Source organism: Lepidothrix coronata, unplaced genomic scaffold (genome assembly GCF_001604755.1).
Source record: "Lepidothrix coronata isolate B3197 unplaced genomic scaffold, Lepidothrix_coronata-1.0 Scaffold28, whole genome shotgun sequence".
Lineage (NCBI taxonomy): Eukaryota > Metazoa > Chordata > Aves > Passeriformes > Pipridae > Lepidothrix > Lepidothrix coronata.
Window position 1 is genome coordinate 2,503,606 of NW_016690208.1, and position 27,622 is coordinate 2,531,227.

Sequence of the window (27,622 nt, forward strand, 5' to 3'; positions counted from 1 at the left end):
ATGAGCAGGATAGAGGGTGCCTGCCTGGAGGAGAAGGCTGTGTTTCTGGGAGCCGTGGGTGAGCCCTGCCCATGCTCTGGTGGGCCAGGGGATGGCAGGGACACTGGCCTGGCTCATCCCTGACTCATGCTGAGCTGTGTCACCACCTGTTACCCATCATGGGGTCTGGCTGTAGCTGTGGCACTGGGGACATGGATATGGGCATCCACGGCCAGATGAGCCCCATGGCCCCACAGCCCTGGATTCTGCTCCATAGGCTGTGCCAGGAGGGATTGGGTGCTCAGGGTGCACCAAGGACTTGGGCACACGCCATGCCTGGGGATTGATGGGCCCCCCGGGGGCTGACAGGGGCTTGGATAGGTGGAGAAGGGGTTCTGTCAGCAGCTCAGCCCTGATCTATAGGCAGACAGAGGGGATGATTCATGTCTCAAGCTGTGGCCTGAGGGCAAAAACGGGAGAGAGGTTTGATGTGAGGATGCCGGGAGGCTGCGGGTCCTGCTGGGAGTTGCGGCTCCTGGCAGTGTTTCCCTTCCCAGAGCCAGCTCTGCCCACACTGCCCAGGGGTCTCGGCTTGGCCTGGGGGCAGAAAATGGCTGAAGCAACACGGGACCAGATCCATGGACTAAACTGAGTCTTTTTTAAAAATTTCAGACACTGTCATCTATGTTGTGGTCCAAGGCAGCAAGCAAAGTTGCAGTGGTGGTGTTGGGCAGGGGTTTGACTTGGGTCAGGGGAGAGGACACCCCAGGGAGTGGGACACCCCAAGACAGGGCTCAGTGACACTTTACCCCCCTTGTTGAGTTCAACCACGCTTGGTCTGCATCCCCAAAATGCTGCAGGCCAGAGCTGGCAAGAGGACCAAAGTCCCGTGGGTCCAGCCCAGCGAGGGGCTGTGCAGGGCAGAACCACACCTGAGACACGGAGCAGCGCTGGGCCGGGGGGCAACACCGACCCCTCCCCGAGGAACAGCGTGCGCTTTCCTTGGCAGGGTGCCCCCGGAGGCAGAGCCGCCGCTGCACACGCGCGGCGTCAGACATCATCATCATATTAATAATGAAAGGGCAGCTCCTTCAAAGCTCTTCGTCCCCGCGCCGGCGAGAGCACAGAATGCAGAGGAGGCGCGTGAGCCTCATCCCAAAGCAGCCGCGGGGAGAGCGCTGCGATGCCCGGATGGTCCTTCGCTGGTCCTTCACCAGGCCGCTGACCCGGGTGACAAAAACCTGCCTGCTCCCCGATGGGTGCTGTCCCCACTGGGTGCTGGGGGGTCCCTGGCTGGGAGGGGGGAAGCCCGCGGTGTTCCCAGCTGCTGTCCCTGTCACTGCTCTGTGCAGGCTCCCCCGCCTGGCAGGGAAAGGCCGTTTTGGCTGTCAGGGAAGGAGCCTTTCTCCCAAGGGCTGAGTGCTGTGTCCATCACTGAGAGGCACGGCAGGACATCGCTCGCTGTGCCGGGGCCTTTTTCTTTTTTCCACGGGAGGAATCGATGGCTCAGACAATCAGACAAACCACCCGTGAAGATGTGCTGGGCTGCAGCCAACAGTGGGTCAGTGGCAGCAGCTCTTGGGGCATCTCTTCTGCTCATCCCCCTGCAAGACATTTGGGTTTCCAAACAACCTCCTTTAACACCCTCATTTTGTCTAGAGCATCCCCAAGCCTGGTCACTCGTTGTAAGGGTCTCAGCAGGACCAGACCAGGGACTGAGCATCTCTTCTTCTCTCTTCCCTCTGCCAAACCCTCTCCTCCAGCTTTTGCCCTGCTTGCGTGGTGGAAGCTGGGAGGGTTTTGCTGTGGATGCCCTGATCTGGGGAGGAAAGAATCAAACCCCCTGTACCAGGCAGAGTGGAGCACCCCATGCCCACCCTGTACCCACCCCATGCCCACCCCATGCCCATGTGCTTTCCCTGGCACCCCACGTGTTACAGAGAGTCCCACCCTGCAGTAGTGCCCCAGGGGGGTGGGGGGGCTGCTGTGTTCACCTTCTGACCCTTCCTGCCCAGCCCTTTCTCAGGCTTTTATTTTTCTCCCTCCAAACACAACAAAACCCCCAAATCCCCTGCAACTGAGAAACCTTTTTTTGTTCCTCTTTTCCCTTTGCTTTCTGCCGTGGCAGAGTATTGATCGGAGCTGATGTGCTGTAATCCGTTGTTTCTGAGAAAAGTTGGCATCCCAGAGTCCCTGGAGGGGCCAGATCCTGCCCCAGCATGGGTCTTGCTCCTCTGCCAGGCATGGGGCTTTGAGGGAAGGCTGTGACTTGCCCCATCCCATCCCTGCAAAGCCAGGGGCCATACGCTTGGCGGAGGGAACAGCATGAGCTGATAGGTAGGAGAAGGCTCTGGTTTGGAGCAGAGCCAGCTCAGATCCTGCTGGGATGGATATCCAGAGTGATGGACATCTGAAGATACCCTCCTACCCCTCTGGCAGGACAGGGGATGGTGGCACAGGGGGACATTGGTGCTGATGAGAGGGGCTGGTTGGGGGGCTCAGCAGGGGCTCTCCAGAGAGGAGTGATTCTGCTTCCAGGCATCCAAGGAGGGCTGTGGGGAGTTGGAGCTGACCTTGACCTGAGAGGGGCTCGTTTTGGGGTGCATGGCTGCCCCTGCAGGGCAGGACCCTGGCTGAGAACCACCCTGTGCCCACCCTCCTCCCCCCCTCCACTCCACTGTGCCGATGTTCCATCTACACTTAATGATGGCAAATGGATCAGAGCAATGGAAAGTGAGGGGAAAAAAGCCCAGCCAAAAATCGCCAAAAACCACAGGGAAGATTTTAATTTAAAACCTTTTCCCACATGGAGAGCAGCAGCCTGGGCCATCTGGAGGAGCATATGCAGGTGAGGGGGGGCAGCGGTGCCTCCCCCAGCTCCATCGTTATCAGCAGCCCCTAAAAGGGCTTTGGGCTGACAAAAGCTATCCCTGAGGGGGGGCAGGCACCCTGATCCCAGCCATCAGCCTGGGGGAACCCCGGCTTTCCCTGCCAGGCTACCAAGACCTCTCTGTTTAATTGCTGTATTTGCTGGAAAAGTGATGATGAATCCCAAAGCAAACTGCAATAGCGGCCGAGTTTATTGCAAGAGATTAATTCAGTGGTTTAATTGAAACTGCAGGAGCAGGACGGGAAAGCACCGGTGTGGGGCTGAGAGGAGGGGGGGTCAGGGTCAGCCCTGCTCAGCACCCACATCCACCTCTAACCCCGGCAATCATCGACACCCAAATTAGCAGATTTACTCCTCAGAGGCCTCCTCCATTGGCTGAGCGTCACATCCAGCATCCTAAAGCCCCAAGTCTCCTAGCAACTCCCCGGCACTGCCTCTGCCCACCCATTAACCCCTTCCCGAGCTCCCCCCCGCACCATGTGGAACACCTGGTGCCTTGAAGGCGTCACTGCCACACTGGGTGTGAGCAGGGCTTTGTGCAGCAAATAAATCTGCAGGATGCTGGAAGGATGCTCGGGATGGGAGAACTGAGCTGGGCTGGTTGGTCAAGACTCAGGATTTTTTATTCCAGGTGGCACAGAGAAATCTTCAGGTTTATACATTGATGTTGTGGCAGTTTGGAAGGTTTCATCCTCCTGACTTGTGGAGATGCTGGGAAAAGGTCAGGGAACCTCCAAATCATGGCCAGCTGGTGCAGCTCCCAGCTGGCATTGGCATCAGAGCACGAGCCAGCCTCTTCTTCCCTTTTCAATACTAAATCAATGACACCATTTCTTTGGGAATAGGATGGAAGGGAAATTTTCAAGGAAAATGGCCTTGAAAGTGTAAAATCACAGCAGGAGATGGTGTGATGCCCAGGCCAGGGCCGGAGGGAGTGAGGCTGCTTTTTGGTTTGGATGTCCAATACTTCCCTGGCTTTGTCTTTAGAGATCAGAAGGATGGAAAAAAAGGCTGAAAAAAATAGTGAGTTTGCTGTTCGAAAAATAACAGTTGACATGAAAAAAAAACCAAACAAGTTTGGTTGTGTTTGTTTGTTTTTTTTTTAACTGTCTTAATATTTATAGACTGGGAAATGTGTCCAAAGATCATGTGCCACTGAAAAGGATAAATCACTTATCTCACTTTAATGTGCTTTGTTGGGCTTTATCAGAAACATTGTCATAAAATCACCAAATTGAAATTTTAAATGGGGAGAGAGAGGAGATATCTGGAGGGTTTGTTCTTGCTTCTGTTTCCTTATTGCCAAATAAAATACAATTAAAGCAACGTTTTCCATGCCAGCCAGCACAGCTAACACTGCTTTTCTGACGGCACTTATTCCTGTCAGCCAATGAAAATAAATGATGCAGGATTACCAGGGAACATCCAGGCTCCGTGGCTGGAGGGGGATGCGGAGCAGCAGGCATTCCAGTTTGAAACAGAGGGATTTTATTCCCGCGGTAAGTGGAAATCTCCAGGGATGTTACCCACGGAGCTCTCTGCTGCCGCCTGGAGCGATGCTTCATCTTTCGTTCGCTCTCCCAGTTTCCCCCAGCGCTTCCCAGTCTAAACCAGTCCTTGGCACAGCCCCTGTCTGGGGGTGCTAAATTAACTCAGGACCCCCCTCGCAGCAGTTTTGGGGTGACTCCAGCCAGATCACGGTGGGTCTGGTCCCCCTTAGGGCTCACTCCCATGCCGGGGGCTACCGGCAGCTCAGCTGCTGACTGCACCGAAATCCCCGTGGTAATTGGATGAGGGCACTGGTTTCCATGAGAATATTAAATCAGAGCCCCAGCCCCGATCCCGGGAGACACGCTTGGGAATATAAAGACACGGTAGCTCACGTTATAGAGGAGTTATTTCTCCTGCTTTAAAGTCAAAGGTACCACAGCAACTTCTTATTTGTCACAGAGTGTATTGGAGCATCTCCGACTGATGGGAGAGAGGGAAGGGGAAGGCAGAGGGGCTGAGCACTCACAGCTCGTCACAGCGATGGGCTTTTGGGGGGCTTTGGAAAAGCAGGCTCAAAAAGTGGTTAAGTGCTTTCTAAGCCTGCTTTTCCAAAGCCCCCTGAGAGCCCATCACCAGCACTTTCTGAGCTTGTTGTTCCAAAGCCCTTTGAGAAACCATCACTGTGAAGAGTTGCAAGTGCTCAGCCCCTCTCAGGGGAGAGCCTGGGGGGTGACAGCAGCCACAAACCTTTGTAGCAGAGCTGATGCAAGTGTCCCAGTGCTGCAAAGGTCCCGGGGGCTTTGTGGGCAGGAGCTCAGTGCCACCATCCCGAGCTCACTCCACTCGGGACTGGTACAGGGAATCACTTAGGAAATGAGGGGCTCCAGCACCCTCTCACTTATCAGTTTATCCAGGTCTCTGGTTGTGGTGACCATCTGGTGGCATCTGCTGCTGCTCAGCTGTCACCCACCCTCCTGGTGAAGGGGATGCTCTGGGCACCTTGTGGGTGGGGATATGCAGGGGACATGTCCAGAGATCTGGCACAGGGTTAGGGGCAGCCACAGCAAGCACATCCCATGGCTTCCACGGGGACAGATGGATGCCATGGATGGATGGAACAATGGATGCATGGGCAGATGGACATCTCCCCACCCACAGCAGGGAGGCAGGGGAGGACAGACAGACAGACAGATGTTCCTCCTTAGCCAGTGGGGTGCCCTCAGGTGATGCAGACAAGCCCATTAAAGGGGTTTATCAAGGGGGTCGGGGCTGGCAGGAGGCTGCTGGTTTTATCTGAGATGCTGCTTTTGGGCTGGGAGAGCCTAAGCTCCTGCTCATTAATTAGAAAGGCTTCGAGGAGGTTTGTACTGGTTGGCCTCACTCGTGAGCAGCCATAATATGATGAGCGATTAGGGACTTTGAAGCTTTTTAGCGGGTGTCATTAAGCTGCTGATGAGCTCAGGCGGGGAAAGGGCCTTTTTGGCTGTGCCTGGAACTGGCTGGTCCTACTCTGACCCAGCCCTTCCTCCTGTTGTGGTCCCTGACCTCCTGAGCCTGATGAGATGGGTGAAGTGTGTGTTCTGGGGACAGCAATGGCTCATCTGTCACCCTGTGTCCTTGGGCTGGGTCAGATCTGGTGTCATTCAGCTCATCAGTGAGATGATGAGCTTGTGGTCATGCATGAGTGAAGCTGAGATGTTACTATTTTCGCTGTCTGCCAGGTATTGAGAGAATTTGGGGATTATTAGCTCTGAAAAGGTGACTTCTAAACCATTTGTGCATCAGGGGAGAGAATCGTGATATGTATCCTGGCAATTGCTTTGGGACAGAGTTTGTTTCCCGGTTATGGGTTTTCCCTGCTTGTCTGGGCACTGATGGTGAAGGCTTCTTGCTCAGGGGACACCCTCTCGGGTGGCAGTGTCACTGTCCCATCCTCCTCGTGCTTCCTGATGCCCCCAAGGGCTGCGGCAAGGCAGGGACAAAATCTGCGGGATTTTCTCTGCCCTCCCTCATCTTCTCCCGCCTGCCTTGGCAAAACTTCCTGCAGCTCAGCAGCATCCTGCCCCGCCGTGGTCTGGTTGGCATCACTAGCGCTGTATTTACAGCAGTGTTAATTAAATACTTTCTGCAATCAGCGCCACACATGACCCCGCTCCCCGAGCCGGGCTGGGCTGTAATGTGCCATCATCGAGCGAGAACACGACTGCTGCCATCCCAGGGAATTTCTAATAGAGATTTACTCATCCCAAGCCTCTCATTTCTCCATTTTGTGACATTTTGCAAAGTTCAGGTTTACAAAATAAGCCAGTGCACACGAGAGAAGCTCCAGCCATTATTTATGCTGCACATGCCATTCCCCCTCAATGGGGTCTTTTGTCCCACAGTGAGCAGAGTTAGGGGGTGGGCTGGCAGCTGTCCTCTCCTCCCCTCTGCCCAAGAGGCTGCTAGTTTTGACAAGGAGCACCTCATCACCCCAGATGTCCCTTCCTCTGTGTGCTGGGAGAGTGGCAGAGCGTTGTGGCTGTGCCCTTTGAAATGCTCCTGGCATCGTGCAGCTGAACCTGCCTCCAACCCCCATTCCAGTCCCAGGGTAAAGGATGGGATGGGAGAGGGAACTGGTCACAGTCTAGGGGCAGGTCAGGTAGGGCTACTGCAGTTTTGGGTTGTGATTTGGGATGCTGAGCTGCTCTGCTTTTAAAAATAAGCTTGTGCTGAAAGCTGGCGGGGAGCGCGGGTGCGGAGGCAGCAGCTGCCAGCAGAATCCCATTAGTGTGCCACAGCCTCCCAGGTCTCAGCTGTGGGCAGAAAAGCCCTTTTTGGCAAATCACCTGTGGTAGGAGCTGCCCACTCTGTGAGAGAGGCAGCCTGTGTGCCAAAAGCCAGGGATGGGGAGAAGGTGTCCGTCCCAGAGCCTTGTCCCTCCATGACACAAAGTGGTGGCCAGTGCCTTTCTGACCTGCTCCTGTTTAACCTGTGCCCAGCTCCCATCGGTGCTGGGGCCTGGGGCAAACCCCTGAGTAACCAAACTTCCTTCTCCTCCTCTTCCTCAGGAAGGCACTGGCCATTCTGTGTTCAGCAGTGCTACAGCAAGGTCAGCTCATCCCTTCTGGAGAAGGTTCTGCTGGAAACCAGGGTGTGCTCATCTCACAGTATCACTCCGTATGCAAGTGGAGTCAAGGGCACCAACCCAGGTCCCACACAGCTCCATGAGGTGGATGGGGGCAGGTAAGTGGGTGGTGGCACCCAGTCCTGTGCACCCTGTTGAAACCTGGCCGTGCTGCCAGCCTGGAGCTGGGCTGTGGGAGATGGGGGGCTGTGGGCTCTGGCACACCTCGCTCCTGCCCCACGCCTGCCTTGTCAGGTCTGATCACGAGAAGGATCAGTCGGCCCTGCTCCTCGCTCTCCCGATTTAATTAACGGGCCTTTCATCTCTACCCTGAAGGAATCTGCTATCTTCTGTCTTCTTAATTAACGTTCATTAAGCAAATCAGAAGAACATTTTCTCCTCTCCGCCTCCACGGCTTTTAACCCTTGCAGGGTTCCAGGTCCCCCCCATCCCAGGCTCCTGGGCAGGTTGGTGTGTCATCACAGACTTGGTCACCACGTCTCTGCCACGCTTGGACTAAAGTCCCGGGGCAGCATGTGAAGTCTCTCCAAGTACAGAGAACTTCAGGTGAGGTTGGGCTTTGCTACACCAGTTGGGCTGGGGGCAAATCCCAGCTCTGATCACTCTTAGGACACTCTTGTTCAAGATCATCCATATTCCTGGAAAACAAGGGGTTTCCATATCCAGCTTTAGCTCTACTTCATATCTAGGGGTGAAGTTCACCCATGGCACAGGTGATGCATCTGTGCTTGAAGGTTTTGCTGTGAGGAGCCACCATCCAAACCTGGTAGGAATCACAGTGCAAGGAAGGTGTGTCCTGTGGGGGCTACCCCTGCCGTTCTCTTGCAGAGTAACATTAGATGTGAAGGGAAATCTCCTTGTGCAGGCAAGAGGCACATTTGTGCCCAGCACCTGACAAGATGAGGGGCTCGTTCAGCCCGGGGTGCAGCTGAATCCGTCTAGGGATGTGCAGCTCTCACTCCAGCTGCAGCATTCCCACTGCTGAGCACAGCAGTGTCACCACCAATTGCCATCAAGCCCTGGCCCTGTGGGCCATCCCCCCATGCTGGGTGGGCTGTGCTTGAGGAGGAGGTGAGGTTGGGATGCTCATCAGCTTTGCCTGAATCCACTGTACGTCCCATGGGCACAGACCAAGCCCCCACTACATGGTCTCATCACTCTCTAACATGGACCCCTGTGCAAGAGGGGATGAGCTGGGCAGGGAAATCATCTCCTCTGTGTGTGTTACATCCAAGGAGGAGAAAGCAAACCCATGACACAAGAGAGCATCTCCTTGCCTCAGCAGCAAGTGGAAAGCAAAACATCTGGAAAACCTCATCCCTGCAGAATGCAAATCTGCTTAAAACTGGTGGCAGAGATATGCGGGGCAACTCTTGAGCTGAAAACCCTTCTCCTTCTCCCTGGAGGTTGACAGTGTGTTTGCCACTGGCCGCCCATTCCCAGGCAGCTGCTGCAGAGCTCCTCAGTGCTGGGAAATTCACCCTTCCCAGCGGAGCTGGCTCTGGCTGTCAGAGCCTGGGTCAATATATGATAATGGGGCTTTGAAACGGCGCTGCTGCGGGAGCCGCTGCCCAGGACTCTGATTCACAGCTCCCCTCCGGTGCTTTCTCCCGCAGTGTGTACGGGGAAGGAGAATAAAATAAATAAGAGTGGAAGGGAAGGGGAAGAAGGGAGCTTAAATTATAAATGAGAGCTAAGTTTCCAAGGCCCCTGTGGGCAGCTCAGTGAAGCAGTGTGGGAGTCAGAGGCAGCGCTCCCCCTGTGCACCCCTCTTTTGCAAACACACCTCCTGTGGAGTGTGGGGCAGGGTCTGCCCAGGGGCATGGCACTGTGCCAGTCTGCCTCTCCCCCTATTTGCTGTCACCCTCCTGCCCCCATGAGTCAAATCTGGAGGGTGCCATGGTCCCCAGAGGGATTCCCTTGGCACAGACTATAATTAGGATTAGCTGAGAGCTGTTAATGAGGCATGGTGATGATTGGGTTTTGCTACCCCGTGGAGATGCCTCCACAGGGATGTGCCCTCACCCTGGTCAAGGGGACTGGGCTGGTCCATGGCAGCAGGCAGAGATGGGACCCCCACTCGTGGGTGCTGGTGTGGAGGCATTGAAGGGAGTGTCACAGACCCACAACCCAGCCAGGCTGGTGTGAGTACAGGAGCATTGGCATCCCATAAATCAGTGTCAGGGGAGAATAGGGTGCTGGGCCTGCTCCAAAGCCTTTCACTCACCCCTTTTTGATTTTGGGGCTGCAAGAAAAGTGGTGACCACCACCAATTTAAGGAAAAAAGCTACAGGTGAGGCACATTCCTGGGGCTCATTCCTGGGGCTGAGAAATGGAGGAGCTCTGCTCCATCCACGCAGCTGGAGGTGCAAATCCCCCATCCCCAAAACAATGGGGCTGGGATGTATCCCACTGGAGGGTCCTATCCTGCCCATCCCCACAGCCTGAGGACCATGATGGCCTGCGGTGATACCAACCCCACAGCTCTGGCTCACAGACGAACATTTCGACATTCCCAGCAGCTTCCACAAGATGGACCTCGGAGCGAGAGGAGGTGCCGGGTAAGGGGACCCGTCCCGTCCCATCCCACCCTGTCCCGTCCCATCCCATCCCGTCCTGCCTGCTCCCGCCTTGCCATCGGGAGGAGGCTCAGAGTCCAGCCAGGCGAGCCCCGGCATGGCACGGCCTCCCGGGCTCTGCCTGCTGGCCCTGCTGGGGCTGGGGCTGGGGGCGGGGGGCTCGCCCGCCTGCTGGGACCCCCGGGGGCAGCCCCGCCGCTGCATGCCCGTCTTCGAGAACGCCGCCTTCGGCCGGGCCGCCCGGGCCACCAACACGTGCGGGTCGCCCCCGGAGGACTATTGCCTGCAGATGGGCACCCGCCACGACAGCACCCTGTGCCATCGCTGCGATGCCGCCGACCCCCGGCTCCACCACAACGCCTCCTTCCTCACCGACTTCCACAGCCAGGAGGAGAGCACCTGGTGGCAGAGCCAGTCCATGGCCTTCGGCATCCAGCACCCCAACTCCGTCAACATCACCCTCCACCTCGGTAAGTGCCAGCAGTGGTGTTGGTGAGGGGCACCGGCTGTGGGGGCATCGAGATCTGGGTGCAGAGATGGGGGGGGAAAGGGTGGATGCTCCTGCATCTGGTACCTCTTGGTGTCGGTGCTGAGTTAAGGACAGGACCTTCCCCAGGTCTTTTAGGGGGTGCAAGTTGGGAGGTGCCCTCTGCAAAGCACTGAAAGGACTCAGGGAGGGTCTGCCTTGTCCATCAGCCCTGGTCCTTCATGGGATGAGGATGTCAGCGGCTATGCCTGCCTGTGCTGCTTCCCAGACTCCCAAGACCGGGATGCCTGCCCCTCTTTTCATCCCCGGCTGCGTTATACTGGTTATGGAGGTCTGTGGAGCAGGAGACAGGTGGTTCCTAGCCCTGGGAGAGCTTTGCCCAGGACGAGTGAGCACCATGGGTGCTAAACCCCTGCCGTTTCAACCCCTGCATTGCTGAGGGTGCCCAGTACATCTCGGGGTGCAGAGCTCTGCACACATCGTGCAGTCCCAGTAGGTTTCCCCAGCTGGAATCCGCCCCTCTGTGTTTTAAATACTGTGCAAGCCGCCTGCTTGGAGGGTACTTAAAACCCACGGGGCATGCCTGGCATTTTAAAAAGGTTTTATAACATTTTCCTACCATCTAAACTATCCTGGCTGTTGGCCAGCGCTGTAAAATCTTCATTCTCTGCAGTCTCCTGCCATCTGCATGCCGAAGGGGGGTAGTGGAGGGGCTGCGGCTGGAGCTGGTAAGGGGACAGCCCAGCGAGGTAAGGGGACAGAGTGTTGGTGTGGCCCAGAGCCGTGCTGGTGGCACCCAGGCTGGCTGGGGTCGCCGTGGCGGTGGAGGGTCCGTGCCTGCCCTGGCAGTGACGCGGGCTCTGCCCGGCTGGGCGGAGGTCGCCGCTTTCCCAGCCCCCTGCGAGCGGGAGGACATCTGGTCCTGTCCCCGGGCCGGGGCTGGGCTCCCCGCCGGGCATGAGAAACGATGCCAGAGGAACCTGCCATCCCTGCTCCCGCTCCTGCCAGCCCTGTCCGCGGGGATCTGCTGGCCTCTTGTCCACTGTCAGATTGCCCCAAATCTCTCTGTGGGTGTCCTGGGGCACAGACCACCCGAGTGCAGCCTGTGTGTCTGAGAAAGTGCCACCAGGCGAGTTTGTGGCCACCAATCCCAGCTTGGCGCAGCGACATGTGCGGGCTCCACAGGCCCCGGGGCTTGCTTCCCAGTCTCTGCCTTTCTTCCAGCTCTTCCCTGGCTCGTCTGTGGTCCCTGTTGGACCCTGCACTCGGGTTTCCTGTGAAGTCCAGTCCCTGTGCCCACCCTGCTGTGTCTATGTTAACACAGCCAAGGCTATAGAATTGCACCAAGCTTATCTTCCAACCCAGTCCCTGTGGCCCTTCCTGAGCTGGAGCATTCTCTGCAAATGTCCCCTTCTCCTGCATGGCTCCTATATCTTGCTGTGCTAAAAAGTGCCATTTTGGCGCTTGGCTGTCACTGTCTGACTTTGCCAGAGCTGCCAGGCCCTGTTTCTGTCCCAGCTGCAGACCTTTTTATTGCTGCCTTAATGCTTTCACTTGGGTTAAGAAGAAAAAGCCCAACTGGCCCTGCAGCCTCCCCAGAATGAGTCCTTGCTCGTGAGCTCCACTGGGTAATGGGGTGTTTTAACCCCTGCAACGTGTCCCCTCAGCCTGCTTGTCTTGCTCAGACACATGTCATGTAGGTTCTCCAGAGTGGTTACCTGGGGAGCTTATTAAATAAGATATGGAATGAGTTGGACAAGAGCTGTGTTTACCTGCGTGCTGTTGATTGGTGTTAACTAGATTATCCTCCTTTAAACCTCTCTTCCCTGGGAGATTTCAGCCGTGCCGTTACAGTGCACTGGACTCAGAGCAGGTCGATCGTCCCAAGTGTCCATGGCTCCTGCACTTGCTCTGTCAGGGAGGTTCCTCAGGGAGGAACCCAAAATATCCATGGCTTGCGAAGGCAACAGACACCAGGGCTCCTCAGGAAGCTCCCTGAATGTCAGTGGCTCATTTTGGAGTGTGTAGATCAGGTAGCATCCGTGTCTGTGACTCTGCCTCTGATTTTCCTGTGGGATGGGAGCCCACTGCTGAGGTTTTGTGGGGCTGGAGGTGGCTGGGGACATGTAAGTGGTGCGACTGTCCCACAGGCTTCTCTCCAAAATCCTCTTGGAACCCCCAGTGCTGTATGAGCTGCAGTTCAGGCTCCACGGGAGGCAAGGGAACACTTTGTTCAGGTTTTTCTAAGTAGAAATTGGCTGATTGAAAAACCTGTCTAGAATAAGCACAGACTCCCTCAGGATGATTCCACAGGGAAGTGAGTCTCCTCCATCCCGGCTGGAGGCACCGAAATGGGGCTCCCCCAGCCTGGCTGACCCCTCCCCTCGCGCAGGGCCGCTTGGGGCAGAGGCTGTTTATTGACACAGCACTGAGCTCCCTTCCTCTCCCAGAGGAAACAGCTCTGGGAGGTGATGGCCCTGACCTCTCTGTTTTGGTAGACATCCCCCCTGGGACCCTGCTGTCTGGGAACCGGCGCCTGCCAGGCGTCCCCCCCCTTGCTCAGGGTGCAGGACAAGGGCACCCCTGCTGTCATGAGCCTGGAGGGGTCCCAGAGGGAGGGGAGAGGCACAGGGGAGCGTGGCAATGGTGGGACAGCCTGGCTGCAGACCCTTCTTGGCCCTCGTCACCTCCGGGTGGGCTGGAAGCGGGTCTGTCCCCAGCTCCAGGCACTCAGCCGGGCGCTCCCCGCATCCCTGATGGGATGCAGCTGCTTTTCCCAGCGCTGGTAGCCGACTGCCTTGGCTCCCCCGCAGCAGTCGCAGCACATACGCGACAGTATTCATATGGGCCCAATTAAAGGCTTGTTTTCCTAGTCCCAGAATAACCCCTATAACATTCCCAACTCATTATCTTTTCAAATAAAGCCAAAACCTTGCAGCTAATTGTTTTGTGCTGTCAGGAGTGGTGCTGTTATGGAGCAATCCAGGCTTTGAGCTGGTCCTTCATCTCTGGCAATTAAGAGGGTCTGATGTTCACTTTGGTGTTTTCTCTTCTCCTTTCTGCTAATTCTTTCAAGTGCTTTCAGAGCTCGCTGGCTGCCCCAGGGATTGGTGGCCTCTCTTTGTCTTCATCCCAGCAAACATGGCAGTGAGGCTGGGTCCTGGCACGCAGCTCCCTGGGAATCCCTGGGAAAGGGATTGGCCTTGACCCTTTCCAACTCTCCATCCCTGTGGCACTACTGCCCTGGGGACGCTCTCAGTGCTGTGGGCCTGACTCTCCTCCCTGCTGCTGGATAGAGCCTGGATTTGCAGTGCCTCCTTGCCCATACAACCCACCAGTGCACCCACTCAAGGGGTGGGCATTGCATTGGGGTGAGAACCAGTTTGGAGCTGGATGGAGCTGCACCATGGAGGAGCTGGTTAAGGGCAGCTGGATGGTGATCTCTTCTGGCTGTGGTGTGGAGAGGGAGACAATGCAGTAGGAGCAGCGGGATGGCAGCAGCTGTGCAGGATGGGGCACTGGGATAATTTAGGCTGGTGGTGCCCATCGGGAGGCCTGGAGAGGGTCACAGCACGGTGGGTCTGTCCACAGGCAAAGCCTACGAGATCACCTACGTGCGGCTGAAGTTTCACACCAGCCGCCCCGAGAGCTTCGCCATCTACAAGCGCAGCCACGCCGAGGGGCCCTGGGTGCCCTTCCAGTACTACAGCGCATCCTGCGAGAAGACCTACGGGAAGCGGCCGCGGCAGTACCTGAGGCCAGGGGAGGATGAGCAGGTGGCCTTCTGCACTGATGAGTTCAGCGACATCTCCCCGCTGAGCGGGGGCAACGTGGCCTTCTCCACCCTCGAGGGACGGCCCAGCGCCTACAACTTCGATGGGAGCCCCGCGCTGCAGGTGCTGCCAGGGCAGGAGGGGGTGGGTGTATGGAGCCCCGGGGACTGAGAGCACTATTGCACCCACGTGGGGTAATAGCACTGGTGATGCCCAGCATCCCTGTATGGAAAGGTGCAGGATGAGTCCCAGTTGGGAGCTGGTGGCCCCAACCCCTTGACAAGGTGCATTTCCTTTGTCCCCTGCAGGAGTGGGTGACAGTCACTGACCTGCTTATCTCCTTGAACCGGCTCAACACATTTGGGGATGACATCTTCAAGGACCCCAAGGTGCTGCAGTCATACTACTACGCTATCTCTGACTTCTCAGTCGGTGGCAGGTGAGGGGCAGCCAGATTGGGGTGAGGGCAGGAGTATGGGGACCTTCCCGGGGCTGTGGGGCTGGGGCAGCTGCTCCACACCAGTCTTATTTGAACTGTGGTTTTGGGAAACCTGCCCAGATGTGGCTTCCTCCATATGTAAACCAGAGCTGGAAATACAGAGATGGGTGATAAAACCTGGAGCCTCCCCAGTTGTATGGGAAGGTGGTCTTTTCCCCACAAACTCTTCTGCATGTTCCGCCAGCTTTATTTGCTTTGTCCCCTCCCAGCCCTATGGCTTTTAATGACACTGGGGCTTGTGTTGCTCCTCCTGTGGCCCTGCTGGTCCCTGGGCATGGGAAAAGGGGTTCCTGTGGTTCTAGTGGAGCCACAGCCTGAGGCTGCTGAGGCTGGTGGAGGAGCTTGGAGTCAGCACGGACACAGTCCGAGAAGCTGGAGCAGCTGTCTGTGGGAAGGGGGAGCTGATGTGGGTCAGAGATGCAGTCGGCACCCACTCGGTGCTGCCCATGGGCTGTGCTGCACATGCCCTTCCCTAGCTGGGACAAGTGGGAAATTTCTCCATCCTGGAGGGAGCTGTCTGCCCTGGGCAGCAGGGCTGGGACTGCTCCCAGCTGCTGTCCCACGCTCGGGGTCAGCAGATGGAGCTGGTTAGCACAGGCCACCCTCGGCGTGTGACCTCCGACTGGCCAGACTGGGATCACCTCAGGGACACCATGGGCGGCCTCAACACCAGCACAGCCTCGAGCTGCTTTCACCCCGTGGCCGGCCTGGCAGGGCCACACACAACCTGGCCACTGTCCCACTGCCACCACTGCCCACACGGAGCTCAGAGAGGCTCCCCCGTGCTGGGGTTTCCCCACAGGTGCAAATGCAATGGCCACGCCAGCGAGTGCGCGCCGGATGAGGCCGGGCAGCTGGTCTGTGTGTGCCAGCACCACACGGCCGGCGTGGACTGCGAGCGCTGCCAGCCCTTCTACCAGGACCGGCCCTGGGCACGCGGCACCGCCGAGGCTGCCAACGAGTGTCTCCGTGAGTATCGCTCGGGCTGTGTCTGTGGTCAAGGTGTGTGGCCATACTGGCGCTGCATTGGCTCATTCAGAGGCTCCTGCCCTTCCTGTACAGGAAAAGAGTACCTGCTTGTAAGGGAGGGAGGGTTTGCAACCCAGGGCTTCCCTTCACAGCATCACCCTGTGGATTCCCCATTCCCTCACCCCGTGAGCACGGCCATCTGCTCCGTGCGTGGTGCTGCACCCGCCTCTGCTTCCAGTGGCAGAAGCATTGCCGAAAGCTCACACTGCTGAGCCAAGCGTCCCCTCCGGCTCATCTGACCCCACAGGAGGTTGCCGTAACCCCTGGGTGAGCCCTGTGCCCCGCAGGTGCTCACCCCCTCTCCTGCCTTCCCCCCAGCTTGCAACTGCAGCGGCCGCTCCGAGGAGTGTTTCTACGACCGGGAGCTGTACCGGCGCAGCGGGCACGGCGGGCACTGCCGCCACTGCCGCGACAACACGGCCGGGCCCCACTGCGAGCGCTGCCGGCAGAACCACTACCGCTGGGAGCCACAGGCAGCCTGCCAGCCCTGCCACTGCCACCCCGCAGGTGCGTGGGGCTGTGCCCAGCTGGGCTCCGGCTGCACAACCCCTGTCCCAGCTGGAGTTAGCTGGGAGGGATGGTTTTGCTGGGTTCTCCCTTGCTCGAGGTTTACACATTTGCTCCCGCCCTGTGTCTCTGTTGAGTCCGTCCTGTTGAGCCTCAGGGCTGGCCGGGGTCCCCACAGGCTCCCTGCAGCCCCAGTGTGACAACTCGGGGACCTGCCTCTGCAAAGCCAACGTGACGGGCTGGAAGTGTGAGCGCTGCAAGGACGGCTACCACAGCCTCAGTGAAGGTGGCTGCAGGTGAGGAGGAACCTGGCCCTGGGCAGGAGCAGCAGGATGGAAGCAGGACTCACCTCATGCCTTCATCTCCATCCAGACCTTGCACCTGTGACCCAGCGGGCAGCGTTGGGACCTGCGACCAAAACACAGGGCACTGCACCTGCAAGGAGAGGGTGGAGGGGCACTTGTGCAACAGGTAAGCACCACGGCCCTGGGATGGGGACGGGACCACTGTCTCTTTCCAGTCTGGGATCAGTGACAGGACTTGGTGGCAAGACTGTGGGGCTGCATCCCTCTGGACCTCTGGGACCGGGTACACAAGGAGCTGCCACCAGTGTCCCACCCTGGGTTCCCTGCAGCTCTGCCTGCCCTGTGCCATCTGCTCCCATTTCCTCCCTGTGCCCAGGTGCCAGCCAGGCTGGTTTAATCTGCAGCCCCACAACCCCATTGGTTGCACCAGCTGTTTCTGCTACGGCCACTCCACCGCTTGCACAGCAGCCGATGGATACGAGGAGACTCACATCCGCTCCGACTTCAGCCACGGTACTGACCACTGAGTCCTGGGTGAAACAGAAGGCACAGCTGTGCCACCTCTAGCCAAAAAAGCTTGGGAAGGGTTGGGCTGAGCACCCCTCTTGGGGCTGAGCATTCCCCTTTATGGCTAACTAGTGGTGATGACCAGTGGGGATTTTCTCTGGCTTGCCCCTATTTTACTGTTAAACCTTTGCTTTTGCCCCCAGCTTCATGGGGATGGATGGGCTCTCCCTGGCTCCTCATGGTATACCTCCATGTCAACCTGCTCCTGGGGCTGTGCGTGGCTCAGGGAGGGCTGTGGGGCCAGGCATGGCTGCCCCACAACACCAGTGACTGCAGGAGCACTAAAAACAGCTCAGAAAGTTAAAATCTAAAAGGATGGAGCCTGCTGTGAATTTTCCCCTTTATTCCCTCCTCTCCCCACTCTCGGCTGGTATGTGGCAGGGTGGTTGGGAGAGCAGGATGGGGTGCTCTTTGCCTGGCTGCAGCCAGGGCTGTGGTGGCAGGGCTGGATGTGTGCGGGATGCTCGGGGAAACCCTGCCATCTGCCGCGCATCCCGGCGTGTGCAGCCCTGCTGCAGGGACACCGCAGCCCTCACCGCAAGTCCCCGCTCACCAGGACTCCCCCCCTGCACCCTGCAGGGATGAGCACCCACGGCAGGCACCCCCTGTCTGCCTCGCCTGTCCCCTGACGAGCAGATGGATACGAACCCGCCAGGCACGGGTTGATCCTGATTGCAATTAAGCCACGCTGCCAATTGCTGTACTGCTGGAATGTCTTCCACGGCCTTGAAACAGAACCAGGCTTTAAACCGAGTCCTTTTTTCCACCCTTTACGCAGCTAATCTAGGGCTTTTCCTTTTGGGACTGGTTTAGCAAAGCCCTGGGCTGAGATGTAGCCATGACACCCTCCTAAAGCCCCACTCCCCAAAGCGCCCCCCAATCTACAGTGGAGCTGGATCAGATGGAATTTTCCTGTCCTGGGTGAAAGAGTCCAAACTGGGGATGATTTGATAGCTGAGCACAGCCCACTTGAGAGCTGGGAAGGGATTTCCAACTGTTTGTCCTGCAGGGCTAGAAGAAATAACCCTAGGGAATGGGGGAGAGTTTAACTGGCTTCTGAAGGAAACCAACTTCATGCAATTATACCCCATCTCTCTCTGGGTTTCTCCAGCATCTCTCCCCAGGCTTCCTGCGCTCTCCAGCCCACAGTAATGTTAGCAATGCAGCACAGGCAGGGAGGCAAAAGTTTAAAGATAATAACTTCCTCCAAATCTAAAAAAAAATAAACAGATAGGGGCTGGCTAGGGCCACCCTCTAGTGCATGAGAGCACAGAGCCTGAGTGGAACAGGGTGTTACAAAGTGCTGGCCCCTTCCAAGACCCTGGAGAGCCTGGGGAGGAGGGACACAGCCCCTGAAAGCAGCACCTTACTGGTGCTCCCTTTGGTGAACGTTGCCACCGTGTGCTGTCACACAGGGCTGGAGGGCTGGGCTGCCACAGCTCCAGGCACCACAGACCTGCCCCTGCGCTGGGCTGGCGGGGAGATCTTCACCGAGTGGGACGGAGAGGAGCCGGTGGATTTTCGCGCACCAGGTACTGTGTGTGCTGGGTCCCTGGGGTGCTGCTCTGCCGTGGGGACCTGCCAGGGGACCCCCTGGTACTCTCATGGGGTGCCCACTGCTATGCTGCTGTGTGAGGCACTGGGCTCCATCCCAGAGCTGAGCATGTTTCAATAATACAAGGTGGTGGGGAGGTTTGGAACAGTGGATCTGCCTGGGAGGGCAGGTTGGAGCTGGCACTGCCCTAGGAGGGTGATTCTGGCTCCTGATGATGCTCGTGGGAATAGGACTTTCACCAGCAGAGCTGGTTCCTCCATGTCCTACAGACTTTGCTCCTCTCTCCCTTTGCAGAGAAGTTTCTGCGGAACCAGCGCCTCAGTTATGGGCAGCTCCTGTCCCTGCTGTTGGGAGTGGAGAACAGGACAGGGACAGAGCTCGGGATGCCTCTGCTCCAAGTCCAGCTGGTTCTGGAGGGTGAGGGGATGAAGATCACCATGCCCAGCAGCAAGAGCCAGCCCCAGCATGGAAAGCAAGCTGTCACCTTCAGGTACCTGTCACAGTGCTTTGGGGAACCTCAGTGGGGTTTAGGGCAGAGTGTGTCTGATCTTGTCTGGGCTGCCCTTTGCTATGGGGTTCAGCCCCACTCTCTGCCCCCATCAGGGATTTAACTGTGCTCCCATTGCTGTGCCTGGGTCCCAGCCAGGGAGCCAAGCTGTCCTGCAGCACGTGGCTCTCAGACTGGCCCTGTCCTTGCTCCCATGCTCCTTCTCCAACAGGCTGCACGAGGCAGAGGAGGGTGCAGAGCCTCTGCTGTCAGCCTTCAACTTCCAGCGCCTGCTCTCCAACCTGACCACCCTCCGGCTCCGTGTGAGCCGTGGCCCCGTGCGAGGTGGGTGGTCTACACTCAACATTCCCACAGGGACCAAGCTGGGATGAGCCGGGGACACCAAAGCAGCAGCAGACTCTCATGAACGAGAGGCACTGCAGGGGGTGTGTTGGAGCAGGGGCTGGCTCCTCTCTGTGAACACCCCTGGGCTCTCCAGAAGGTGTTTTGGTGTCTCCTATGCCTGTCTGGAGCACTTCCAGGCAGGAATTAGAGAGCTGAGCGTGGGATGTGCCATCCCATCCTCAGGCCGCTCTCCCCTCTCGCAGGCAGGCTGTCCCTGAGCGAGGTCCAGCTCACATCTGCCAGCCCTGGGCTGGGGACACGGGCGGGCTGGGTGGAGGAGTGCACGTGTCCCACGGGCTATGCCGGGCAGTTCTGCCAGTCCTGCGCGCCCGGATTCAAGCGGGAGATCCCCTTCGGAGGCCCCTTCGTCAGCTGCGTGCCCTGCGCCTGCAACCAGCACGGGGACTGTCACCCCCTCACAGGTGTGCACCCCCCGGCCCCTCCACTCACCCCATGCACGAGTGACAAATCCGTGTCTGTGCTTGTTCTGAAACCGTCGGTGGGGGTTGCTGTACCCAAAATTTGCAAGTCGAGTTGCTTGTGGGGACTGGGTTTGTAGCTGCAAAGACAGAGATAATTAATGAAGTGCAATAACGGTGGTAACTTATAATTAGAGGGGCATTTTTCATGGCACTATATGACCTTTAAGGAGGAGAAGGGAAGGGTGCTCATCCTCAGAGGAGTGTTGGAGTAGAGGTCAAGGCAGCAGAGAGGCAGAGGATTTTGCCAGGCTGGGTCTCACAGGCAGCATTGCTGCCCGATGGGTGGAGCAGGACTGGGTACAGCCCTGGAATCTGCAAACTGGGGGTCGACCTGAGCAGAGAAACAAGGAAAAGAGCAGGAAAACACATCAGTGCCAGGCTTGTGGGAAGACACGGGAGGAGCTGGCCCTTGTGCTGCCAGCCCAAGCCCTGTTCTGCCTCCAGAGCCAGCTCAGAGGTGTGTGACTGCAGCAGGGACTGCGGATGAAGGGAGGAAAAAGCCAAAGCAAAGTCTTTGGGGCAGTATGGCTGTGTCTGGGGTGGTTCACAGGGTGCTGTCACTCACCTCTGCTGCCAGACAAAGTGTCTGGGTGGCTTTGGATGGGGAAGGGGAGCAGGATTGCAAACAGCTGCCATGGAGCTTGAGGTGGCCGTGTGAATCCAACAGCAGCCTTGGTGCTGTCAGCCCCAAGGAAATGCAGACCAGAGCCCTGTGGGGCTCATGAGGTGCTGCCGTGCTCCCCATCCCCTGCAGACAACAGCAGCTCCAACAAGTGCTGGAAAGAGCTTGGAAATACAGTGATGCATTTGTTACCCGGAGATCCTGGATAGAGGGGAGCTCCTGGGGGTGGTGGCAGCTCTGCAAACTTGCCCTCATCTCACAGAGCCGGGGCTGGCGCCGCTGCACAATCCCCAGGGACGGGGCCAGGCTTTTGATGTCCTGGCCTGGGCTCTGCCAGCCTGCGCACTTCCTTTAGTTTATTTTTCCACTTCTTCCTGCCACCCGCTTTTCCTTTCTTTTCCTTTGTCTGACTGCCCGGAGGTGGGGAAAATGGAAAAAACACCCATTCCCTCCTGCGCAACATTCCTGGTATGACCTGACCCCACAAATTGTGGGGGAAAATCTTCCCTGTAGCTCCTCCTCTCCCTAGTGAAGCAGAGCATCTGCCTGGAGGTGGGGATTCCTTGAGCACTCTTCCTCATCTTCCTCCTCCTTCTCCTCTTCACAGCCGATTTCAGAAGGCTGACTCACCGGCTCGGATTGCCCTGGAGGAGATGCTCCCCAGTGGGTGCCGGGACGGCTGCTTGTGTTTTCCATGACAGGCTGGAAAGGACGTGTCTCGTTGCTGAGAAATGTGTTGTTGATTATGGCAGGCGCCGACAGCCTCCACACACACACTGATGGTGCTGCCTGTGCCAGCTCTGCCTTGTCCCCGTGCAGCTGTGTCCCCCTGTGTCCTCTCCAAAACCTCCCTTGAGCAAGGACAAGGAAGGGAGGGAAAATGTTCTGAGCACTGGCTGGAGATGTGCAACCCCAGCATGGTCCTTTGGCTGGAGCTGCACATCCCTCTTGGCACCCTGTGTGCCACACTCGGCGCTGGGCTCTCCATCCCTCCCGTGGTCCCTGCTGTTATTTGGGGCTGGGTTTTTGCAGACCCTCAGCTCTGTTTTTCTCCCCACAGGGCACTGCCAGTGCTTGCACAACACAGAGGGTCCCTCCTGCGAGCGCTGCAGCCCCGGGTTCTATGGCAACCCCTTCGTAGGGCGCTTTGATGACTGCAAGCCGTGCCCCTGCCCAGGAGGTTCACCCTGCACCGAGGTGCCCAGCAGTGGGGAGGTGGTCTGCACCCACTGCCCCCCGGGGCAGAGAGGTGAGGCTGGGGGTGGGTGGGCATGGGAGCTGTGGGCAGCACCGACACAGCCAAACCCTCCCCTTCTTTACACCTTCCTCAGGGAAACGCTGTGAGCTCTGTGATGACGGGTTTTTCGGGGACCCCCTGGGGCAGAGGGGGCCTGTGCATCCCTGTGAACCCTGCCAGTGTCATGGGAACGTGGATCTCAATGCCGTGGGGAACTGTGACCCCGTGTCTGGCCGATGCCTGCGCTGTGTGTACAACACGATGGGCGAGCACTGCGAGAGGTGCCGGCCAGGCTTCTACGGGGACGCACTGGCTCCCAGCCCTGCCGGGAAGTGTGCACGTACGTACAGTCCTGGGGACAGCTCACTTGCAGCCAAAATCCTCCCAGCAGTGGAGGCAGAGGGTGGAAGGGGGATGCCCAGTGAGTCTAGGGGGTGATGGATAGTCCAGGTTAGCCCCAAATGCTCTGGAATGGGATTCGTCCTCTTTCTCCACTGCCATCCGTCCCTGGAGAATCTCTGGTCTGCAGGAGCTCAGCCTCTTGAAGTCCTGTTTGATGGGGGGACGTGACTCTCCACATTGATGGCGGGGGGGCTCAGCCCCAGTGTCCCATTCCCACAGTCCTCTCCACCGGCTCCGTGCTGGGATGTAGGTGCTATTTTGTCTCCCACAGCTTGTGATTGCAACCCCAGCGGCTCAGACCCGGGGCTGGAGGGCTGTGATCCTGTCACGGGCCAGTGCCACTGCCTCCCACATGTGACGGGCAGAGCCTGCGGGCAATGCCAGCCTGGCTACTACGACCTGGAGCCCGCCGTGGGGTGCAAGAGGTATGTGGGGCATGGCATGGGGCTGCCAGGGGCAGGGTGGCCCTGTATCCCCGGCTCTGCTCTCTGCTCTTTGGGTCCATTGCCTGCTCATGTCCCCCCACTTCTCGTTCCAGCTGTGAGTGCCACCCAACAGGGTCGCGTGACAGCGAGTGCCACGCAGTGACGGGGCAGTGCTCCTGCCAGCCAGGTGTCACGGGGAGGCAATGTGACCGCTGCCACCACGGCTTCTTTGGCTTCTCTGCCAGGGGCTGCCGAGGTAATGGGGGTGGGGACTGCGCCTCGGTCCCTAAAGCAGGGCTGGCAGGCACAGTATGACACTTCTCTGCCACTGCTGCAGCCTGCAACTGCTCCCCGCTGGGCTCCGTGACCCCGCAGTGCCACGAGAACAGCACCTGCCTCTGCCACCCCGGCTTTGTGGGCTACAAGTGCGACCGGTGCCAGGCCAACTTCTTCCTCAACCCTCTGAGCTCCCACTGCCAGCAGTGTCCTGCCTGCTATGGGCTGGTGAAGGACAAGGTACAGCCCGTGCACTGCCAAGGCGGGCACAGCACCCCAACCCCCGCCCTGCCTTACTGTCCCCCCATGTCCCCCTGTGTCCTGCTCACAGGCTGACCAGCTGAAGGCCAGGCTGCAGGAGATGGAGGAATGGCTGCAGAAACCAGGCTGTAATGCCCACCCAGGCCAGTCTCTCATGCTGGGGGATGCACCTCGGGGAGATGGGCTGCCCAGCCCACACCTCCTGCAAGGTACAAGGGACACAGCTTTTCCCCATGTCCTGCAAGGTATAGAGGACTCCTCTTCCCTCCACCATGGAGGAGCCCCATATGACCCCTCTGGGTGCCCTCTGCTCCTGCAGGGTGGTGTGACATGCTGGGTGGGTGCAAGGAGTTCCTGGGTCAGCGCTGAGCTCAATGTGGGTGATGGGGTGACCCCTAGGGGAGCACAGAGCGGGGGATATGCCTTTTTGGGTAGGACAGAGCACTGCAGGGATGCTTGCACCCATGAGGTTTTGGAGCAGGTGGTGATGGGTGCTACTGAGGGCTGAGCACCAACACACGGGTGCCTTTTGGGTGCTGCATATGTGGGTCCCTCCTGAGCACCAGGAGGGACTGTCTTCCCCTTTCCTTAGCAGGTGGGAGGGAGGGCGTGGGGCAGCCCCAGAGGCAAGCAGGGAGCCCTGAGCACCTCTATGGACAATGAGCTGCTTGTGCTGCTCACAGGTGCCTGGGCCACCCTTTTGGCACAGCTGGGGCAGCTGGCAGGGGCTCTGAACATCGCACGAGGCCGTCTCACCAACGCCACCCAGGCCACCAGCTGCTCTGGCCACGGATCCGCCAAGACCTGCATCCTGCTGTCAGAGATCGGGGCCGTGCTGCAGTCAGCACAGCAGGAGATCCTGAATGCTGCAGACACCCTGGCTACCACGGTGAGCTGGGCTCCTGGGGGGGCTGCTGGCAATCCTGGGGGGCAGGGGGATGTGCCCCCAGGACTGGTGGGGTGGGATGTGGATGTGACCAGCACAGTGGGTGAGCAGGGGTCTGTGTGGGTATAACCCTCCTTGCAGCTGAGTCAAGAGGAGCTATTTTCCTTGCCCCAGCCCTTTGGGAGGTTCTTGGTGCTGGGCTGGTGGGGCTTGAGAGTCCCTGCTCCTTGCCATGGTCTCACTGCTACTGTTTACATTTTAAGGAGATTCCCCAGGAAATCCCTCAGCAGCCCACAAACTGGAGCCACTGGGCACTGGAGGCACGGGCTCTGTCCCAGAGGTACGGCTGCAACAAGCAGACGAGGTGTCTGCCCAGCCGGGGGTGCAGGGAGGCCGCTCCTTTCCCAGGAGGCCAATCCTAATATCATGTCTCTGAGTGTCCTTGTCCCTGCAGCCACGAGGGCGCTGTTGCAGAGGTGGAAGCAGTGGTCAGGAGAGCGCTGCGTGCCTCCAACGCCAGCTCCGAGCTCCTGCGGAGTCTGCTGGAAGGGAATGCGACGCGGGACGCGCAGCGTGAGCTGGAGGCTGGGTGAGGGGCTGGCAGGGCACCACAGCTCCTTGCTTCTGGCCAGGTCCCTGTTACAGGACTCGATCACAGTGATTTGGCATCTGCCCAACAGGGACGTGCTGAGCCCTGTCAAAATCATTGCACCACAGTGTTGCCAAGTAAAAAGACAAGGTGCTCTATATTGTGGGTATTTCAGGGAAAACCCCCAGCCTTTCCTGCTACATCTGTGTCTGGAGCCAGATCTCCCTCCTTTGAGGGACCAGAGGGCCTGGGCTGACAGCAGCATCCTGTCCACATAGGTACGAGGAGATCCAACGGCCCCAGGAGGAGCTGGGTGTGGGCATGGAAGAGGCCAGGAGAGCTTTGGCAGCCGTGCAACAGGCAAATGCAGACATGGCCAAGAAACTTCTGCAGGTGGCTGCTCTGGGGCAGGTGAGTAGCACCCAAGCTACGGCTGGTAAACCTACTCCCTGAGCAGTGCTGCCTCCTGGGCTGGGAGACGCTCTCATAGAGCTCTGGCATTCCTGACCCCACAGCAGGTACTGCCAGTGCAAGCTGGAGCCCTGGCACAGGACCTGGCAGTGGTGGAGCAGGCAGCAGCAGCCCAGGAGCTGTTGGCTCAGCAGGCTGTCGAGACATCCCGCACACTGGCAGCAGGATTGCGTCTGGAGCTGCAGAGGACTCATGGCTTTGAGCAGGTAATTGCTGCTCACTTGCATGGGGAGCCCCACCCCTGCTGCTCCAGCGACAGGAGGGACTGTGCCTACAGCCAGGGAAAGGATGTTTTGGGAGACATCTCCCCTTGGGCTCACGGGTCTCCCAAGGAGCTCACATGCCAAATGGGAGCTGGCTGAGACCCACATTTCTCAGCACTCCTCAGCCTCACTCCTTCCCTCTCCTCTCCCAGCTGCGGGACCGGGCTGGCTCTGCCCGTGACACGGCCACCTCAGCTGTCTCACATGGAAAAGCTGTGCACTCTGATGCCAAGTCCCTCCTGGCCAGCTTGGAAGGTAAAAGGCACCGGTCAGAGCATGTCCAGCCACAGCTTGGCTCTCACCACACTGGCTCTGGGTGCCAAGGGGAGAAGAGGACAATTTGGTGACAGCCAATTTGTCCCCACAGGCATGAGGAAGATGCTGCGGCATCGGAAGGGCCTGGCTGCCCTGAGGAGGAGGATGGCCACTGTGCGGAACAGGGTTTTGGTGGATGCCCAGAAGAAGATTAAACAGGCAGAGAAAACACTGGGAAACTCCTTGTCCCTCTCCATCAGAGCCCAGAGGACAGCTGGAGAGGCTGAGAAAGTCTCTGAGGAGAGTGCCAAGGTCTGAGTGGGGTGTGGGGAACTGCTGGGCATGGCCAGGCTGGCAGCCACCACAGGCAGAGCCCAGCCTGCTGCAGGCAGGGCTGCATGTCCCCAGGTGACTGTCCCCACCTCCATCCCTTTGCAGAGGGCACGGGCTGTGCTGCAGGAGAGCAAACAGGCCCACAAGCACGCCAGACAGCTTGCCAGGCGTGCCAACGAGACCCAGCGGGAGCTATCCCGACAGGAGCACATGGCTGAGAAGCTCAGGGGGGACCTGGAGGAAGCACACCAGGTGAGTTGGGTGCCCTTGGGCAGGTTGTGTCCTCTGGAGCCTGGACAAGCTTTGCCCACAGACCAAAGCAAAGGGAACAACACAGCTTTTGGGATCCACAGTATGGGCAATGCCTTGGGGATGTTCCTGGGATCCCCTTTCCCATCCAGCCAAGGGTCAATAGGGTCCCTGATCTGGGTTTCTGTCTCTTTTGAAAGGTGGGGACAGAGGTGAGTGAGATGGCAAAAAGTCTCCAGGAAGCCCGGGACTCACTCATGTCGGACATCGAGACCCTGAACAACCTGCTGAGCAGCCTCGGTGAGACCCGGGTGGGAATGGTGTGCAGGTTCCCAGGGAAGGGCTGGGTCCGTGGGGGCCGAGGGCTCTCCTGATCACTGATGCTGGGTCTCCTTCTCACCAGCCATCCAGGCTGAGCTGGGTGCTCTTTGGTTGAGATCAGCCATGGTCTCAGCAAAACTTCTTGAAGGTTCATGTCTTGAGGAAAACCCCCATGAAGAATGAATGTGTGTGCTCATGCCTGCTGTGGGGACACTGATCTCCCTTGGCACCTTCAGAAGGAGCAGGGCTGGGTTAAGGGCTCCCTTTGGAGCTGAGGGATGTACTGGGCTGGGTTCAATCCCTGTTGCCGGTTGGATTTGCTCCAGCTTCTCCCGCTTTGATCATCTGGGTACATTTCTGAGTACTCCAGGAGTCTTGCATCCAAGAAATTTTGCAAAAGGGTGGACATCACCCATTTGTAAGACAGACGTGCCCAGGCCCTGCCTGGAGCCACAGTCCTGTTTGCTTATCTGTGATCACTGGGAAGCTGCAAAGCCTCCATGCCCTGCTGCACCCGCTCCCTATAGCTTGCCTGGTGCCAAGGGTCTGAGCCCCTGGAGTATGTCCAGAACCTCTCCTGCCCAGCTGCCTGCTCTCATTCATGTCCTCTCCCCTTGTCCAGGCAACCTGGAGCAGGACATGGAGGTGGAGGCGGTGCTGAGTGCCGGGCAAGTGCAGCTGGAGCGGCTGTGGCAGCGCCTGGCCACGCCGGGCTCCCTGGCTGGCCAGCTCAGCCGGCTGCAGCAGGAGGCAGCCCGGCAGCAGGAGAAGATCCAAGCATTCGAGAGTGACTTGGCTGAGATCCGGGCCGACAAGCGGAACCTGGAGGATATTTTGCGGAGCCTCCCCGAGGGCTGCTCGAAGTGACCG

The 27,622-nt window shown here is 58.3% G+C and overlaps 1 protein-coding gene across 1 annotated transcript; it reads left to right on the forward strand.

The window, feature by feature from the left end:
- The first annotated feature begins 2,785 nt into the window (after positions 1-2,785).
- LAMC3 (laminin subunit gamma 3) lies at positions 2,786-27,619 on the forward strand. The gene is given in 32 exon segments (XM_017809920.1): positions 2,786-2,827; positions 4,257-4,368; positions 4,590-4,651; positions 9,985-10,104; positions 10,107-10,536; positions 14,145-14,449; positions 14,635-14,765; positions 15,628-15,794; positions 16,173-16,361; positions 16,540-16,657; positions 16,734-16,832; positions 17,043-17,179; positions 18,649-18,765; positions 19,083-19,278; positions 19,508-19,620; positions 19,884-20,102; positions 21,845-22,033; positions 22,116-22,361; positions 22,695-22,848; positions 22,962-23,104; positions 23,186-23,364; positions 23,456-23,594; positions 24,069-24,274; positions 24,535-24,611; positions 24,726-24,860; positions 25,139-25,271; positions 25,376-25,537; positions 25,747-25,849; positions 25,962-26,161; positions 26,288-26,434; positions 26,632-26,731; positions 27,375-27,619. Coding segments are annotated over 32 exon segments (5,115 nt in total).
- Positions 27,620-27,622: the final 3 nt, after the last annotated feature.